This window comes from Phaseolus vulgaris, chromosome 6, assembly GCF_051622355.1.
Source record: "Phaseolus vulgaris cultivar YP4 chromosome 6, ASM5162235v1, whole genome shotgun sequence".
NCBI lineage: Eukaryota > Viridiplantae > Streptophyta > Magnoliopsida > Fabales > Fabaceae > Phaseolus > Phaseolus vulgaris.
The window spans coordinates 21712890-21733995 of NC_143503.1; the positions used below are offsets into that span (position 1 = coordinate 21712890).

The 21106-nt window shown below is 31.8% G+C and overlaps 1 protein-coding gene across 1 annotated transcript; it reads left to right on the top strand.

Annotated features, from left to right (window-relative positions):
- The first annotated feature begins 11859 nt into the window (after window positions 1-11859).
- On the top strand, window positions 11860-13141 carry LOC137831262 (ethylene-responsive transcription factor 3). Its single transcript, XM_068638861.2, has one exon. The coding sequence runs from the start codon at window positions 12315-12317 to the stop codon at window positions 12936-12938; it is 624 nt and encodes a 207-aa protein (XP_068494962.1). The 5' UTR covers window positions 11860-12314; the 3' UTR covers window positions 12939-13141.
- The last annotated feature ends 7965 nt before the right edge of the window (window positions 13142-21106 follow it).

Sequence of the window (21106 nt, forward strand, 5' to 3'; positions counted from 1 at the left end):
TAATTTTTTTTTATTGAATAGATTATGTATTATTAAGGTAAAATTCTAAATATGATAAAAGAATAATTATTTTTTTCTTTTCTTATAGGAATACCTATGGTAACGTATGCAAGCTTTATTCATTTTAATACAAAACTTAGTACTATAAGTATTTAAATACCATGGTTCAATAAATATTTAGAGTTTCACTTTCATGATATGTCTCTTATTAAATACATGGTATAAATAATATAATATTTAGGTGAAACTAATATGAATCGGAGAATAACACTTATGAAATATATTATTTATGTTTTTTTTTTCAAAAAATAACTCTTATACAGCACTGTAAATATTATTCTCCAATCATAGAGTTTCACATTAGTATTATGCATCTTATTAAATTGTATATTGTAAAAATAACACTCTAAATAAGATTGGAGAATAACACTTACTGTCCAAACTGTTAAGGAAGGTAAGTTTCTCCTTTGTTTTTATTTTCATCCTAAATTTTCAAACTTTTGAAAAAAAAACAATGTAAGTTTATTTTATTCTATAACATTCTTTTTAATCTATTTGTAAAAGACTAAATGTGTTTACAATATTATGATTATTGTTGACCTGTCAAATTTTTACAAAATGATCCTAGAAGTGGACTTTAAGCCTAACTCAACCCCATAAAACCGGTTCATAGGGTTGAGGTTTGCAACCACTTATATACAATGAAAGACTCTAATCTCTAGTCGATGTGGGATTTCCAACACACCCCCTCACGCCGAGACTGCCACTCGTGCGTGGGACTATATATTTTGGGTGGTCCGATAGCGGGTGGCACGATAGGCCCAACAAATACTCGCTAAGATAGACTCGAAATAGCTCTGATACCATATTACGAAGTGGACTTTAAGCCTAACTCAACCCCATAAAACCGGCTCATAGGGTTGAGGTTTGCACCCACTTATATACAATGAAAGACTCTAATCTCTAGTCGATGTGGGATCTCCAACAGATCCAACAATAATTTCCTATTACATCGGTCATTCTTATGAAAGAACACAAGATAGCTTAAAAAAACTATTAATAGTTTAAATTATATATATATATAGAGATTCAACTTTTTTGAATTATTTACATCTAATTAAAAAATGTATTTTAGCTATAAAAAAATGACTTAAAGACTAAGAATCATAATAGTCCAAAAACAAAAAGAAAGAGAATAAATAAAATGGCAACATTTCCAACAAAATTCGATTCCACATAAACAAAATTACAAGAAAACGTTAACTTCAATCATCGTGATTTACACACAAAGGATAGGATCAAATGAAGTTTATTCCAACTTCGGGTATATATGTTTTAATCGTAAGTTCTCCCTACTAAAATATTTAAAAATAATATTAAAAATACAAAGATTAAATATGTCTTTTTCTCTTACTTTGACTTTACGCAAAATTTATTTTTATTACTAATTCAAATTTTAGACATTCTCAATACTTGTGGTAAAAAAGAATACTAAAATAAATTATTATCTTTTTTTACATGGTAAACAAATTTTCATTGTGTACTAAATTATTAATATTTTATGCTTACTCATTGACATGTATATTATAATATTATAAAACATACTGAAAATTTATTTTATGTGTGAAAAAATAATAATGATAAAGACTTATTTAAATAATTTTCTTATTACAAATATGCATGAAGTTTAAAGTTTGGAGTGAGAACAAAAATTAATTTTATTATAGTAAAGAAACAAAAAATATATTTAATCTAAAATATAATATAGGACCAATTTTCAAAAGTGAAATTCCAATAATTCTAATCGAATTTATATATAAAGATTGAATATTTAAAATACTATTTGATAGCTAATATACTATATAGCTATAGTTTAATTAGCTTTTAATTATAGACAGAATTGGGTATTAATCATGCATGGTTGGTTTCTTTCCTCATTGTAAATCTTGTTCCATTAAGAACATAATTACTTGAGTCATAATCATTCAAAAGCAATTTCCGTAAGCGATGATGATTAATGGGTCAGATAAGCTTTTATAATAATATTTGATTTGCTTGTACAAATTTCTTGTCTTTGCTTCTACCTTGAAAACTTTAATTGGAAATAAGATCCACTTTATCAAGTTTGATTCGTCTCCTATTACTTTTAGTCAAGTGCACATGATTCGTGAATCAAACTAGAAACAAAGAAGAAATATATTTCTCTTTTAGTTTTAATTATTAGGTGTGGATAAGGATTATTAGCATGATACATTTGAATTTGAAAATAGACTTATACTATGTTTTGATGAATAATTATTTTGTAAAGAGAACTTGACCTATGTTATAATAAAATATATTGTTTGCACATATAATTTTAAAATAAATGAAACTTTTAGAAATTTCTGAGTAATAATTTGATTAGAAAAAAATTAAGTTTTACCTAAAATAATATAAGAATTTGAACATAAATTTGTTTTTGATTAAGTTTCTCTCTTTATTCATTTTCTTAAGTTAGTTTTGAGAAGTTTTGCATGCATGTGGACTAAAGATCTCGTGTATGGTTCTTATAGGATAAAGATGGATATTTGTTAGTTTAAAAACATGGGTACATTTAGATTTTTTAATAAAAGTGTTTTTTTTATACATGTTTAATAAAAGTAGAGTTGAAAACTTAAACTTGATTTATGCAAGTTAAATTTTGATAGTACCTTAGGGTAGATTATTTGGATGGGAAAATGATGTAGTCACAATATTTGATGTTATGTAGGGATTGTGTATTGTTTGAATATAATCAAATTGTTTGGATCTTGAGATAAATGTTTGGTGATATGTTAAATATGTTCATGATGTAAATTGATTAAATGTTTCTTGTAGACATTCTAGTTAGTTATATATGGTATGTTTGAGATATTGAAGAGTTCGAAGTATTTGAGATAAAATTTGTATACTTCAATTGAGTAAATTGCTTCAAGTTGTTGTTATTTTGGAACAAAACATTTTGTGTTAGGTATAAAAAATGAAGAAAAATCACAATTTGAACCAATTGGACAACTTGTCATATTATGCATAATTTTTGAATTATTGGGTGAACAAAACTCTTGCCAAATAAAAATCAATTAATTGAAAACTTGAGAGATTTAGTGAGTCAAATAAGTTGGACGAGTTGTTGAAATAAAAACTCTCAGTGATTTTTTCATTAAGCGAGCCAACTCTCGCTGGTTGAAATTCACTTAATTGAAAATTAGAAATTTTTTGTTGTTACGCGAGTAAATTCTCGCTAAGGGAGTTGTTTTTATGTAAACTTCTAGTGGTGTAGTCGCTAGGTGAATACTGTGGTCGTTGGACAAACATAATTTTTGTTGGACAACTAAAATTCACTAGGCCCAATAATTCCTTTTGTTGAGCGAGCAAAATGATGGTTGGGCAACTTGCAACATATGTTTAATTCGTTAGGCAAGCCAAGTCTTGGTTGAGCAAAATAGTTTTTCCTAAACTTTGAAGAAACATGTTTTTAAATGTTTCTAAAAGCTAAATTTTTTTATCATATCATTATATTTTATCAATATATGGTATTTGAATATTATTATAATGTAATGAATATTAATTTTAATTTATTAACCTTTAAATTGATTTGGATGTATATGTATAAATGAAAATCCATGATGGTATGATTGTGATATGACATGTGGTGTGTGATGAACATAGTTAATTTTAGGGAGGCAATACTATGTTGAGATGTTTAGGTTTTGTATTGAATTTGAGATTCTAAAGGAGGTGATGATCTTGACTCTATTGACATTAGGCTCACATAGAGGAAAATATTAGGTGGTGAGAGTAGAAAGAGTTTTATGTGACCTAGTCTCGTGTGAAAATAAATATGTTTGGTAGGTCATAAGGATTTATCCTGTCATATGAGTGGACTGAGTTCCTCTTATATAGCTTTGTTGTGATTACAACTTCGTAAAAGTATTATGACAAATGAATATTTCTGAGTCTAAATTAACGCATGAGTTTTTCGAAACTATAGTTGAGTATCTATGACATTGATGTTAGTAACTTGTGACATGAGAGGTAGTCAATGACCTAAGAGTTAGACACTTGATTCTGATAGATGTTTAATGATTGAATTATAATTGTATCCATTAGAGTCATGAATGAGATGTAAATGCAATATATGTGTATAATTTAACATATACATGTATCAAATTTTTTAAACTCTAATTCATCTTCTATATCGTGTATTACACAAGAGTGGATGATATTGTAGAAGAACCATCTCAACAGAGATAGACTCAGGAGATAGAAAATAATTATATGTTTATTTTTTATTTATTTTTCTTTTCTTGAAATTATTTACACACACACACACACACACATATATATATATATATATATATATATATATATATATATATATATATATATATATTCTATCATATGACTAAAATCAGATCTTTTTGGAAAATCTTGAGATTTTGTTGAATTGTAATAGATATTTGTTTGTTGCATTTAATTTATGGGGTTGGAAATGTATGATCTTGTCGTATTCCTTTTAAAGCTAATTCTCTAGAAATGGGGAAGCTTTGTCTATCAAATGAAGATTTTGACTATGCTAAATTTAGAATTCCTAATTGATGGACGACTATTTCTAAGAGGGGTAAGGGTTATTTTCATCGCTCTTGTTGAGAATTCAGTTATTGTGTCTACTTCAATTAAAACAGGCTCTAGTATCAACTTTAATCCGATAATGATTTCATTATTCTTTAAAGTTTTTGGGACTGGCACATTTACCTTTTCTTGATTTATCAATAATAAAGTGGTTTCATCATCTTTTGGTGAAATTAATAATGTTAGAATAGGTGGCCTAAAACAAGAGGGGGGAATTGTTTTGAAAATATTTTGCAAATACTGGAGTCAGGTTGAAATCTTAATAAAATCAACTAATTAATTTATCTGTTCAACTGATTATGAAAAGCACAACAAACATATTTTCAAAATATAAACTAGTTGCTATGAGAATTTAACAAATTAATTTAAACAAAGAACATTGTAAAGCAATTGATAAAAAAATATCAGAGTGAGAGTGAGAGAGACTGCACGGGAGATTTATACTAGTTCACTCTTCAACCTAGATCTACATCCAATCCTCAACAAACCAATGAGAATTCACTAAAGCAAACACACAAGGTTTACAAAAACAGTCAAGAGAGTTGATCTTGAACCCTACAAGAGTACACAACACTCTTAACCACACACAAAATTTAGAAACCCTATTTGAATCTGCTTGCACCAAAATATAGTGAAAAGAATACATTTTGAATACACCTGGATTATTAGAAATGAAGCACAGTAGAAATGCAAACCCAGAAACCTACTTTACAAAAGAAGAATGATCCAAGAATCAAACTGAATCTCCAAGAATGATTTTAAAACTTTATGTTTTTCTCTCTTATGAATTTCTTATTTGAAATTATTAGATTACATCCTTATATAAGGTAATAATGATTGTAAAAATAGTTTGATCATTTAATGAAAATAGTTGTATCAATTAAAATCTGATCGATTAATATAACAGAATTCTGTTAAAAATATTTAATTGATTTTTGAAATAACTTATTGTTTTCTTTAAGATCTACAAAATCTAAACCGGTTCTTTTATCGAAATAACTGGTTGATTTCACTTAAGAGAAAAGAAAAAATAGAAAACAAATCATTTTTAAATATTTAGAAACTTTAATTGTTTAAAATCAATTGATACGATAAATCAATATGTTAAAAGCTTCAAGTCTTTAAGGCAAATTTGGTTCATCAAAGTTTCTTGGTCAACAATCTTCCCCTATTTGATGAAGACAAATTCATGGTGTTGTGTTGTAGATTTTGGCACAAGGAGATCCTACAAAAAAAATAAAGGAAAGACCAAGCAATCCAAATTATACAAGTATAACAGGATAACCAACACAAACTATGAAAAACATAATTTTTGCAAATAGTAAATCATAAAACAACAAAATTATGCAGAAATAATAACAGTAAAATATTACAACAAACATTCAAATATTCTCCCCCTTTTTTCTTCAACAAATAGAAAATTTAAAATAAGACAAAAGGAATATCAAAAGAGTTTTTAAGACAAACTCCGATAATCAATAATTTCCAATTCATTTCTTAAGACATTAAATTTATCTCTAGGAAGAGGTTTGGAAAAAATATTAGCAAGTTAATTTTCCGTTTCAACAAACTAATTTCACAGTTACCATTCCGAACATGATCACAAATGAAATGATGCTTGATCTCAATCTGCTTTGTTCTGGAATGTTGAACCCGATTCTTTATGAAATTGATGACACTTGTATTATCACACAACAAGGGCACTTTGCTTAGCTTTAAACCATAATCTTGAAGTTGTTGTTTGAGCCATAAGATTTGTGCACAACAACTTCTATCAGCAATATACTCGACTTTTGTAGTTGAGTGAGCAACACAAGCTTATTTCTTGTGGCAGGAGATGAGACTGGAACCAAGTAGGTAAACGTACCACTTGTACTTTTCATGTCTAACTTACACCTTGTAAAATCTGAATCAGAATATCCAATAAAGGTTGTAAAAGAGTTAAAAGGATACCATATACCAACACTGTTTGTTCCTTTGAGGTATTTAAGGATTGTTTTAGCAACAGTGAAGTGAGATTCCTTAAGATTTGACTGGAATCTTGCACACAGACATACAACAAACATGATGTTTGGTTTGCTTGCAATGAGGTAGAGAAGTGATCCAATGAGCCCTTTAAAATTGGTTTGATCTACAGATCTTTCAGCCAAATCAACATCCATGTAATAACTTGTTGACATAGGTGTTGCAACTTCTTTACAGTTTTCCATTTCAAACTTTTTCAGAATGTCTTTGTAGTATTTAGTTTGACTTAAGAATATGTCATTCTTCATCTGTTTGACCTGGAGCCTAAGGAAGTATGATAATTCTCCCATCATGGGCATCTCAGATTCCCACTACATAGCTGATACAAATTCTTCGCAAAGATTGTCATTAGTAGCTCCAAATATTATATCGTCAAAATAAACTTGAATTAAGATAATATCAAATATAGACTTTTTAATAAAAAGAGTCTTATCAAATTTTCCTTTCTCATGTTCATGAGATAAGAGGAAATTGCCAAGTCTCTCATACCATTGTTAAAGAGCTTGCTTCAATTAATACAAAACCTTTTTAAGTTTGAAGACATGTTTAGGATGCTTGTGATATTCAAAACCATGAGGTTGAGAGGCAAATACTTCTTCATTGATAAAATCATTCAGAAAAGCACTTTTTACATCCATATGAAAAAGTTTAAAGCCACCCATACAAGCAAAAGCAAACAATAATCTTACAACTTCTAATCTTGTTGCAAGGGCAAATGTTTCATCATAATCAATACCTTATTTTTGTTTATAGACTTTTGAAACAAGCCTAACTTTATTTATAGTAATTATACCATATTCATCAAGTTTGTTTCTAAAAACCCATTTAATTCATCATGCATAGTAGTTACCCAACTTTCATCATTTAAAGCTTCATTTATAAATTTTGGATCAATTTTTTGACACAAATGCCATATGTTCACATAGATTATTTAGAAAATGACGTGTAGATACTCCCTTATCTATTTGACCAATCATGTTGTCTAGTGATAGATCCCTTGGAGTTCTCCATTCCTTTGGTAAGTCATTATATCCTCTGATTTCAGTTGGTTGAATCGCAAATTTATATGGTCGATTTTCTGATCAGATCTTTAATTTCTGAAATTCATCATCTTGATCATCTTCTTTTATGACCTTCTTGAAGAATCTTGCTTCACATGATCAGTTTCATCAAATAAAACATGTACATATTGTTCAACAATCCTTAATTTTTTATTATACACCCTATATGGATGACTATTTAAAGAATAACCAAGAAAAATTCCATCATCTGCTTTAGCATCAAATTTGCCAGGTTTTCCTTTTCATTGTTAAAAAAAAACACTTGCAGCCAAAAACTTTTAAGTGACTAATGTTGGGTTTTCTACAATTGTACAACTCATAAAGGGGTTTTCTTTAAAATAGGTATAATGAGTACTCTGTTCATAACATAACAAGTTGTGCTTACTACATCAGCCTAGAAATATTTTGGTAGAGAAGACTAACTTAAAATAGTTCTTACAAGCTCTTCAAGAGACATATTTTTTCCTTTCAACAACCCCATTTTGTTAGAGATTTATTAGAGAGAAAAAAATTGTGATGAATACCCCATTTTTCACAAAAGGAACTGAATTTTTCATTTTGAAACTCTTCACTTATAAGTGTAATAGTTCAGTAATATTTCATACAAAAAAATAGGCACTTATGGACTTTAATGGATAAAATAACCTCTAATTTAGGAAATTGAACCTTTTTACATATTTTTGGATTATAAGATGAATATGAATGATTTATTCCAAAATTTGTGTTAATTTAAGGAATCTATGGGAAAATTGAGACAAAACGGCTAAAGGAGAATGAACAAGTTAAAGACAAGATGAAAAAAACAAAGTTGGAGAATTGAAAACTTGCTTAAACTTGTCCAAGCAAGATCACTCCAGAGGAACTCGCCCAAGACTCACCCAGTGAAATTAGGTTTTTTCTCGTGACACTCGTTTAAGCAAGTAATATCTCCCTTAAGAGATATGTCACTTAGCCTAAGCTCAATTAGATTAAATAGAAGACGTGAGACATAACCTTATACATCATTGGGAGGATATTGAGAGATAGAAAATCCTAGAGGAGACATCCGTAAAGGAGAAACACACTGAATCTTTTCTTACTTTCAATGCTTGTAATGACCAATATGAGTGACTAATTCTTTTCTTTGGCGTTGAGAGTAATTTTTTCAAACTCTTATGTATTAAGGTGATATTTATTTATAATATTTTGTTCTTTATCGATGATTGATATTGTTATTTTATTATTAAATTTTGAATCTTTATTCATGATTTTGATCCTTAGATTTGACTGGAAAGTACTTTTAAGCATATGACCTAAATGATAATGCTTACCATATTAGAATGCTAGGAATAAATTTGAAATGTTAATTCCTTTATAACATCTGTTTGTAATGATAAGAGGTTTTTATAAATATGCGAGAAATCGATATTTAGGAGACATTCTTAAAAAATTTGTATGCGAGAAATTGATATGAATGATTTTTATATGTGCATCAATATCACTCAAAATGGAATGTTATATGTTTTTATTCATTGAGAATACAAACGAGTGAGAAGTTGAACCCCAATCCCAATTTTCCCAATTGACTCATCCAAATCATTTACTTCGCTTTTATTTAATTTCTTACAAATTCATGGTACAAACAAACTTTTACACATTTGCTTATATTTGGTGAATGTTACACTTGAGATTTTAGAACTGTTTCTTGTGAGTTCAATATCTGTCATTAGGGATAATTTATCACTTTTGACTCGGTACATGTTGTAAAATAGTCATCACCCACCATGATGACTTCGAATTGAACAAATATTGCTGCAATTTTTGTTTTGTAAAAGCTTGGAAAGCTTTTTAAAAGCAGAATAGGTATCACTTCTAGATTTAATAAATAAGGTTCATGTGAATCTAGAGAAATCATCTACAACGACAAGTGCATAATAATTTCCGCCAATGCTCATAGTTCTTGAAGGACGAAATAAATCCATGTAAAGTAGCTCAAAAAGTCTTTGTTGAAACAACATTTTTCAGTTAGAAAGAAATTTTAACTTGTTTTCCCTTTTGGCATGCTTCACAAAAATGATCATTTTCAAACTTGATTCTTGGTAGACCACCAACAATATTTTTCAAAATCAATTTATTTAAATGATGCATGTGAATATGAGCAATTCTTTTATGCCATAGTCAAGATTCCTCATTTTTGGTTAAAAAAGACAATCAATTTTAGATGCAAAACAAGATATATCAAGTCGATAAACATTCTTAAACCTTTTACCAACCAGCTTAACATCCTGCGAGTTAGACATGCATATCACACAATAGTTTGATTTAAATGTCACCTAGTAGTCTTTGTCACACATATACACATTTAGTAATTGATCTAACCATTAAAAAAAATCTTAAATATATAAAAAAATATTATGCTGAATGTTGCTCGGAGAATAAATTTCTCAAGGATAAATATCAAATGTCTTCGAATGATTCCTTTTATAGAACCTCTTTAAGAAAATTATCAATTTTGTAATCTACTATAAAAAAAATGCACTATTTTTTATTAATATAATACAATGAAATTTTTGACAAAACATGTATGGTGGGTGTACCCTCCGCGTCCATTATCAAATAACCCCGTTGTATACCATCTAAATCGAGTACATATCAGGAAATAGAGAGAAAAAATTATTAACGTAATTAATATATGCAATATTTGTCCAATGTCAATATTAACTTGTGTTAAACCAGATTCAATCACAAGTTCAGGTTTATGCTATAAACATATATTCTAAAACAAGCAAATGTACGTATTTAACAGTACTTATTACTCTTAACCACCATATATTGAGAAAAAATGATAATATTTTGTAAGCACCCACCGAAGCGTACCAAACACCGACACTAAAGAGTATTCACAACCAACAAGATAAAATATTTACAACCCATAAAAAAAGTGGAGAATTTGATGAGAAGAGTCTAGACATTCGTCGAGATTTTCATATTTTTTTATTTTTAAAATTTCAATTTAAAATCACAATAACCAAAGGTAAGTTTGAAAAAAAAAATATATATAAATTTATTTTTCTACTTCATTAAACAATATTTTGTGTGTGAATTTAAATAGTGATTTATTATGTTGAGAAAGATTAATATTCTTTGAGGGGTCCAACCCCTATCAGTAACAGTGTAATAATACTATTAAGATATCTTAATTTGATAAAGATGAGTGATTTAGGAGAATGCTTTACTTTTGTGTAGGAAAAATCTTCATATCAAAAGTTATGTAATAAGAAAATACAAAATGCTGGTTGTAACCATATTAGTACATTCCATATTATCTTAGTTTAATCATATGATTAAATACAATAAAATACTTAATTTTTTTCTTTTGTTTGAGAATATTCTTGCCTTTACTCTGTATTTTATATTCATAGAACATAATTTATTCATTTATGACTTGGTATGCATGATTGAAGAAAGAAATCGAAGATTGTTAAACGAAGGATCCACAGTTACAAATTAGAAAATGTATTCATGTGGCTCTGAATTTAATTTGATTAATCTAATAAAAATATAGAAGAAACAATAAAAAGGCAAGTGAATTCCAATTAGGTATATATTTTTATTTTTTCCTTTATTTTTGTTTATTCTATTTTTATATTAAATATAATTTAACGTTCTTGCATGATACAAACAAATACCAAGGCCTTCTCGTCATTTCACAACCTCACATCATAGCCTCCAAATGAGAAAGAAAAAACAGTACGTGTCCCCAAAAGTATTAAAAACCCACCAAATAAAAAAAAGATAAATAAAAGAAAAGAAAATACTCCATCAATGACATGTTATATGTGCATAAGCTTTATGAAATAAAATATGGATATATAAGTTTAAACAATTAACTAAGTTAAATTAAGTTTGTATGTTTTGTGAATAAAATATTTCAAACTATAAATCTATTCAAAATTGTTATTACAGTTTTGTATAATCATTACAGAAATTAATAATTATAGCATAGACAGTATATATAATTAGTGATGGAATAAAAAGCTTTTAAAATATGAATGCACACCCTGTTTATTCTAAAAATAAAGGATAAGTAAGGTTTATTTATTAATTAATTTATTTAAAAAAAAAGGAATGAAAGGTCATAACATTAGAACTACAGCTGAGAAACCCACAGGGGAAGGAAAAGAAAGAAAAGTAGAAAAAATTACACTCTTGAGGTCCATTCTCAATCTTATTAATATATTTTTTGTATAGATGAAGATGAAGAGAAGGTGTTGTTGTGAGTTGTGTTGTTTTGTTTTGTGTTGTTATGGGACCTTCCTTCAACCACAAACCCTCTCTCCCTCTACCACCCATTCTCATCTTTCTCTCTCATCTTCTCAATCTCATCACCACCACCATAATCTTCTCTGGCTTTCAATCCCTCAAAACCTCACCCATAAGGCATTAACCCAAAGGACCCTTTTGTGAGAAACATTCCACCCTTCAAAGAAACCTCAAAGGCTGCAACTTTTCTCTGTCAATCTCACATTTTTCATCGTTTCTAGGCTGTTTTGGCTTTCTGGGTTGTCTTGGAATTCGAAAAAGATTCCAACTTTGAACATGGGTGGTGGCGACGCCGGGGAGTCCGGTTCAAGGCCGGTGTTTTTCAAAGAACAGAAGTACCGCGGCGTCCGGAAGAGGCCGTGGGGCCGGTTCGCCGCCGAAATCAGAGACCCTTTGAAGAAAGCAAGAGTTTGGCTCGGAACCTTTGACTCTGCCGAGGATGCGGCGCGTGCGTACGACGCGGCGGCCAGAACCCTCCGGGGGCCCAAGGCAAAGACCAATTTCCCCCTCCCTCCGCCGTTCTACCAACCCGATCCGTTCACCGACCATCGGTATTTCGCCGGTTCCGGCGAGCCCTTTCACGATCACCGGCAACCCACCTCAAGCGGCATGAGCAGCACCGTCGAGTCCTTCAGCGGCCCACGCGCCACCGCCCCCAGGGCGACTCCGGTGACCGTCGCCCGGAGGTACCCTCGAACGCCGCCGGTAGTCCCCGAGGACTGCCGCAGCGACTGCGACTCTTCATCCTCCGTCGTGGAAGACGGCGACGGCGACAACGCCGCGTCGTCGTTTCGGCGAGAACCCTTGCCGTTTGATCTTAACGTGTTGCCGTTGGAGGATGCCGACGTTCCAAACGGTGGCATGGATAACGATATGTTCTGCACCGTTCTTTGTCTCTGATGATGATGTATTGGTTCGTCGAAGGAATTATTAATTTTTTTTCTCTTTATTTGATTTTTTTATCTTTCTCTTTTTCCCCTCTTTTTTTACTATGCGGAGAAAAATGAAAAAGAAAAACAAAATTATGATTGATGATCAGTTATGAAGATTATGGTAATATGATCTTAATTTCTGTGAGTAAATATTCAAGATATTGTTGTTCCTCAACCCTCTAAATTTCTTTACTTTTTAAATTTTATTTTCGTTAAAAATCATCTTGAGGTTGATGAGAAGGCAAAGAAAGAAGTGAAAGGAGAGTTAATTTACGTTGTTGGTATGGTGTCTCTATGTATAATACGAGTTAAGAACAAAAATTAGTTTTCATTGATGATCAATGATCTTTCGTCACATTTAGAGGATTAGTTTATATTTAAGGCTTGATTCTTTTTGCCCATGTTGATTTTTCCCTCCTTGTATGTGTTGTGAGAGAGACTATTGAAGGTTAACCCATTGCCTTTTGGTTCACTTGATTTTGAAAGAAAGAGTTGTTATTTTTTTTTGGGACTTTTGAAAGGGCAACCATTGTTTCTCCAAATACATGTATGAGTTAAATGGGTGGACAAGGTAGATTGGTCACGAAATATGCCGTTTTGAGGGTACAATGGCATAGCTTTTTTCCATAACCTGAATTTGTAAAATAAAAACGAAGATATTGGGGAGAAACTTTGTTAGGTGAGGGAGGTAGATGGTGATAATTTCTTGTTTCTTTTTCTTATTGTGGGAGCAATGGCAAATTGAAAAAGAGCAATCATGGTGCCTTCTACAACACTCAAAGGTGTTTGGCAGGGTGGTGGGTAATTTTGGATTTTGGATGGTGAATGATTAGATAAAGAGACATGCTTTCTCTTTTTCTGGATTTTTAATCTTCACCACAATAATAACTTTAAACACTTCAATTCCAAGGAAAAGCTCATGGTGTCAAAATTACAAGTTTAAAGGATTTTTTTGTTAACTTATCTAAACCTATTATTCTATAAGAGTTGATCTAAGGTTTTCTTCCTAATTGTTAGAAAACAATGAATTAAGCACCTAAGGAGAGAAGCTTGAAAAAGTCTAACACTATGGTTGTGTTGAAGTGATGGTTTGAAGAAGGGGCTTGCAAGAAGTAAGAGAATAGTTTGGCAATTGAAAACTTTTGTTGTCTCTTTCCCAAACTACATGAAATGGAACTTTCAAGTTAGCCCTAGCATATACATGGTAGCCGAACCATTCGGGCATTTTCACCTTGGTGCACCTCACTTTGCCACTAGTTGTCTTGTTTGAGTTGTCTAGTTGTGTAGCACACCCACGAACATTATCTTTTTTGAGGTATATAAATGTGCTCAAATTCAGCACAACGAAGATGCTAGCTACCTTGGATTGCCATACGACTTCTTGTGGTTGAATAATGACCAATAATGTAATGCTAGTTTATTGCTTTCTGCTTTCTCAATCTACACTTGTGTAAATTAAGTTTATATCATGTTTTCTTCCTTCTTTGCCAACTTGGATCTTCGTTTTCAACATAAAAATAAGAAGCAACCCAAAAGAGAATAATTGTATGATGCCCATCACATTCCTTTCTCCAAATGCTTTCTGATTGTATGGCCACTAGTTTTTTCTCTCTAATCTACTTTGGCATTCAAAGAAAGTGGTAAAAAAAATTTATATGTTCAAAATCAGTCTCTCAATTCCACATGCACATTATCTAGGTAGTTTGAACCAAAAGGGTGGGAATCAATTCGTGAGTGTTGTAGATCACAGTTAAATAAACTAAACCCGATTAGTGATAAAAAAAATCATTAAAATTGGCTAATTGTGAAACAAATCAAAATCAACTAAAGTCAGGGTGAATCCGAATACCCAACTAAGTGGTCTAACATATTTTGAAAATGTAAGGAGTTTGATTGTGATTAGGGTTTGGTAGTAGTAAGGTGTGAAGAATAGGTGGTGGGGTTGGACCACTGAGAAGGTTGAGCTAACTTTTGTGTTGGTGAAATAGCTAGGAAGGTTGGGAAGGGATGAGGGGAGTGTGGTCACAAAAATGGTAAATGTGTTACTCATCATATCATGGGCTCCATATGCATTTATTATAAGAGGCAATGGGTCTAGAATCATGCACCACACAGTATATTGACCCTTGTTACTCTAAAAGTGAAACATCAATTGTTCAAGGGTTACAATGTGTTGGACCAAATCAAAAAAGTGGACAGGGTCAGCCTGCAATCAAATTAATTAATTAATAAATAAATAAACACCAATTTACTAAGATTTAAGAAAAGAAGACAAATACAAAAGATGGAGTTCTCCAATAAAGGAAATGGAAGTGAAACAACTCACTGGAGTTCATAATAATTCCAATGCTGCAGATTCAAGGATTCATACACATTCAAAGGAAAAGAATAAGCCAACCCCATATGTTATGTATTTTGTTGATGTCACAAAAAAAATAAAAATAAAAATATATAGTTAGTTTTTAAAAAAAAGGCTCAAGTAACTTTTTTTTAGGAGAATTTACTTTTGATTTTTATTGAAATGTTTTTTCATATATATATATATATATATATATAATTGTCTCATCGTGTATACGAGAGTATTTGGTAATTTGGTCTATCCTGCATTTGTCTTTCAAGAACTATTAGCAGTATGAATTGACAATTATTATGAAAAATCAGGATTGAAAGATGATTGAGTTTTATTGAGTAGTATTCACGTGGATATCTTCAAGCCTAAACTTGTGGCTATAAAGAGATGAACTTCCTCTAGAAAAATTGAAAAGGCATTAGATCGAGATAACCGATAATTGAGAAGACTAAAAAATTAAAAACTAGATACTGCAACAATAAAAAAAGTTTTATCCTAAAAAATTGTGTATAATATATATATATATATATATATATATATATATTTATTTAACTGGGTAAATAGAGTAGAACTCTTCCTTTACTTATATAATAAAAAGAAGTTGACTTCACATAGGCATTTTATTTATCAAATTACATTTCTAATTATATGGTATGGCACACGTTCTAAAACTGTCATTGATATAAATTTATATTTGATTCAAACCAACTATTGAATAACTTGTATGTATTTTCTTTCTTTGTCCTATAATTTTCTCAACATACCAATATATTTGGTTCTTTTTATAATGTTAAGCAACTAAAATATAATAATCAATTTTTGATATGTTAATTAATCTATCATAAAATATGTTAAAAAGTAATGTTTTCTAATTTTCGACGTCTATATATAATTTAAAATTTGAGAAAGTGATTAAGATCTGATTATCATTAAGTTTAATTACTATATAACAATAATTAATTAAATATTAATTTAAAAATTATTTATTAATAATAAAAAATTAAATATTAATAATTTTTTAGTTTATAACATAATATTTAATTTAATTAATATAATGATTAATTATTTTTTATCTCTAAAATTAATTTTTATTTAATAATATTTTTTCACAGCGTAAATTTTTTAAAACACATAAAATACATTTTAAAATGAACTTTCAATAAGTTTTTGGAACGAGGCTCTTGCTTTTTCTTTTTCTCTAAAAGTGTCGTAGAGAACGATGACGTGGTGAGAGAGAATATTTTTGTCTTTTTTTATTAATATAAGAGTGCAGTCAGTAATACTGGGGTGCAGAAAGAAAAAGCTATAGGCCCAGACCCTCTTGCAGAGTAACCAATCCCATGAGCAATAGTTAGCATACATCAGAACTCTATGCACCATACAACTGTACTGTAAGTTGATGTTCAATTCAACAGTTACACATACATATGAATAAAGATGCGTATAAATATAGATAAGTGAGATATTTAATAAAAATAGCTTAAATTTTGAAATGTCCAATAAGAATAATGACCCAATTGTGACTATTGTATACTTACCATATCATTTACTCAATGTCATATCCTTTAGATTGTAATGTATTTTATTCGAAAACTTTAAGAGAGTGATTTTCAACAAATTTAATAAGTGACTTTTTTTTCCTAGATATTTAAATAATCAACCTACTATAGAGTAATTTATTTCTGTAATTCAGTCCAACCTAGCAAATTTTCAGAAGTAACAATTTTAACAATATAATTTACTGTAAAGGTGAAGAGAGATGAGAGAGAAGAGGCAAAGTGCATAGATAAGAGATAGAATAATATATTTCTTATTAATGAGTACATTGATATATTTATAGAATGAAAAATAAGAGTACTATAGACTTAGGCACAAAGAGTTACGTAGTCAGTTACCTAATAGGTTTATTAACAATCCCCTTAAACTTATGGTGGGTGGATCAAGAACCCTAAGTTTACGTTTGAAGTTGTGAAACAAAGCACCAGAGATAGGTTTGGTGAGGATATCCGTGACTTGAAACTAGGCTGGGAGGTGAAGAAGGATGAGACGTTTGTGTTGGACATAGTCCCTAACAAAATGCAAATCCAACTCAAAATGTTTAGACTGAGAATGAATCACAAGATTTGCAGCAAGCTGAACAACTCCCATATTGTCAGAAAAAAGGCGCGGTGTAGAAGTGGGAAGACGTAGTTCAGTCATTAGAAAGTTGATCCAGATAATATCTGCAAGGGCAGCTGCAACACTTCTGTATTCAGCCTTAGTGCTACTGTGGGAGACAACCTTCTATTTCTTCGAGGACCAGGAAATAAGGTTGCGACCAACATAGATACAATACCCTGAGACAGATTTACGATCATCAAGATCAGTGGCCCAATCCGAGTCACTGAATGCAACAACCGAGTAGTTTGGAGAAGGATACAGACGTAGAGCTTGAGTTGTAGTGCCTGCAAGATACCGAAGAATACGTTTAACCACAGTCCAGTGTAGGAGTTGTGGGTGTGCATGAATTGGCAAACTCTAATGACATAGAATGAAAGTTCGGGGCGAGTGAGTGTAATATATTGAAGAGTGCCAACAACTGAGCGGTAGAGAGTAGGATCTACAACTACGACAGAAGCATTAGCAATGAGATGAAGGTAGGAGACCATGGGTGTAGGTTGAGGCTTGGAGTCGAGCATGTGGACACGTTGAAGAAGATCACAAATATATTTCTGCTGGGAAAGATGAAAAGTGTTATCGGGGAGCCAGGTAACTTCAATATCGAGAAAGTAATGAAGTGGACCTAGGTTCTTTAACCCAGAAGTAACGCTGAGGTTGTGAATGAAATCATGCACCAGAGGTTTAGAGCTACCAATGATGAGAATATCATCAACATAGACCAATAAAAAAATTGTGTCAGTAGGTGTGAAGCAGGTAAACAGAGATATCACTTTTGGAGGATGAAAAACCCATGCGAACAAGTGTGGTGGAGAGTTTTTGAAACCAAGATCGAGGAGCTTTCTTGAGACCATAGATGGCTTTATTGAGACGACAAACAAGAGAAGAATCAATGCTGGAAAATCTTGGAGGTTGGTGCATGTAAACAGGAAAATCAAGGTCACCGTGAAGAAAAGCGTTGTTGATATCAATCTGATGAATTGGCGAAGAGGAAGATAAAGCAATGGTGAGAACTAAACGAATAGTAGTGGGTTTAATAACAGGACTAAACGTATCTATAAAATCCTGGCCTTCGCGTTGATGAAATCCTTTTGCTACCAAGCGTGCCTTGTACTATTGTAGAGAGCCATCAACATTATACTTCTTTTTGAACACCCATTTGCACCCAACAACATTAGCAGTTGGAGGAAGGGTAGTCAGGGTCCAGGTGTTGTTTTGCATAAAAGCGTCATATTCAGCGTAGAGTGTAGGTCGGATGTGAAGATGTAGAGGACAACGGAGATGGAAACTCAGTAGAGAGAGAGGAAGGTGATGTTGCAGGAGGAGCAGAAATAACCGTAAGAGCAGAAGAGAAAGTAGGAGAATCAGTGGTGACATTGGCAGAACCTGTGAACAAACTACTAGGCATAGAATAAGGAAAAAGGAATTCATTAAAGAGCACATTATGGGAATAAATAAATTTACCAGATGGTGTTAAGCATATATAGCCTTTACGGTTAGAAACATACCCAAGAAACAAGAATAAAGACGAACGAAATTCAAATTTGTGTTGATTATATGGGCGAAGTAAAGGATAATAGGCACATCCAAAAACTTTCAGAATGTTATAATCAGGTTTGCGAGAAAAAAACATTTCATACGGGCTAAGATTATGTAAAACAGGAGTGGGTAAGATATTAATAGTGAAAACTGCAGAAGAAAAAGCTTCACCCCAAAAATGTAGAGGAAGAGAGGCAGCAACAAGAAGAGCTAAGCTGATATCAACAATGTGACAGTGTTTACGTTCAACTGAACCGTTCTATTGATGGGTGTGAGGACAAGTGAGTCTATGAGTGATTTCATATGTGTGTAAGAGTTTGGTTAGCGATAAAAATTCCTCAGCGTTGTCTGTTTGAAGAGTTTTTAGAGAAAAACCAGTTTGGTTTTCAGCAAGAGCTTTAAATTTTAGAAAAACAGAAGTAGTATGAGATTTGTGTGAAATAAGATAAAGCCATGTGTATTTAGAAAAAGCATCAACAAAAGCAATATAGTACAAGGAACCATTAGTGGAGGCAACATGAGAGGGGCCCCAAATATCAACAAACACAAGTTGTAAAGGAGCAGTATAAGCAATATGGAACGAAAGAAAAGGAAGTTGATGAGCTTTGGCTCGTGCGCAAGACTCACAAAAAGAAGCATCAGTATTACATGAAATGTTGTTGGAACGCATAACAAATTTCACTGTTTTAGATGAAGCATGGACAAGGCGTTTATGCCAAATATCATAGCGATGCACAATAGAATTATAGGAAGTAGCATTAACATAGGAATATAAAGGTTTGTGTAAAGTGGGAAACACTTAAAGACTCTCATGAATCCTTCCTTGAAGAATAATATGCTTGGTAACCTGGGAAAAAAATTCAAAAAAAGACACCATTATCATGTGCAAATTGGGAAACACTCAGAAGGTTCTTGTTAATAGATGGTACATGTAGAAGATTATGAAGAGTAAAAAAATGATTAGATGAAGAATTATGTAGAGAAGCAGAGCCAACACTATGAATAGACATACCTGAACCATTACCAAGTTGAACATTATCAGAACCATGATAGATCTATTTCTTGTTGAAAACAGTAGGATCATTGGTGATATGATGAGCAACTCCTGTATCTGGGTACCAAAGAGGATCAGTCACTGTGGAAGGAGTACCCAAAATAGATGGTTCGGGGTCATGAAGAGGTGGCTGAAAAGAAGATGTATTAACAATTATGGGTGAAGAAGAAACAACATTAGATCTGGTCCAGCATGTTAAAGTTGTGTGGCCAAACTTGAAACATAGTTGACACTGAACCCGTGGTTGAGAAGATAAAGAAGGAGCAGCAGATCTCCAAGAATTAGGGTGAGGAGGACGAGAGTAATTCTGACGCTTTTGGTGAAACGGTGCACGAGAGGAAGATCAAACTCCTCGTGATGAAGATTTAGAAGACGACGAAGGTACCCAATCGGTGGAAGAGAAGTGCACTTGAGCAGGAGATGAATCAAGAAATTTGTGTTTATCAAAGCGATCTTCTTGAGCCAAAAGTAAAGATTCAATATCTTGAACCGTGTAAGGATCAAGCCGTGAGGTTACAGACGTAACAAAACTGTCATATTCTTCAAGGAGACCATCAAGAATGGCATCGATATGGTCTTCGGCAGAGATCGGAGATCCAATAGCAGCAAGAGAATCAACCACACATTTAAGAGCAAGGAGATACGTGGAAACAATACGCTCTCGTTTCTGAGTTTTAAGTTGGAGTTTCAGTTGACGAACCTTGGCACATGTATGTGAAGCATAATAGACAGTGAGTTTATCCTAGATAAGATGCGCAGTGCAAAGACCAACCATCAGAGTTAACATGGAGGTGGACATTGACACAAGCAGCCAGGCAAAAAGGAGATGGTCTTGCTGTTTGTGCAGAAGATAGGCAACATTAACAGGACCTGAGGGAGTAACAGAACCTGAATCAGGGGTGAGATGCTTGGACGGTGTAGAAGAGGAAGTCAAGAAATGGAGAAGGTCAAACCCTTCAACCTGCGCAAGAATCTGTTGGCGCCAAACAAGAAAGTTTTCATCATTAAGTTTGAGTGTGAGAGGAGTGGAAAAGGT

What these genes read in the sequence shown, in the direction of transcription:
- LOC137831262 (XM_068638861.2), top strand. Translation starts at nt 12,315, where the DNA reads ATGGGTGGTGGCGACGCCGGGGAGTCCGGTTCAAGGCCGGTGTTTTTC.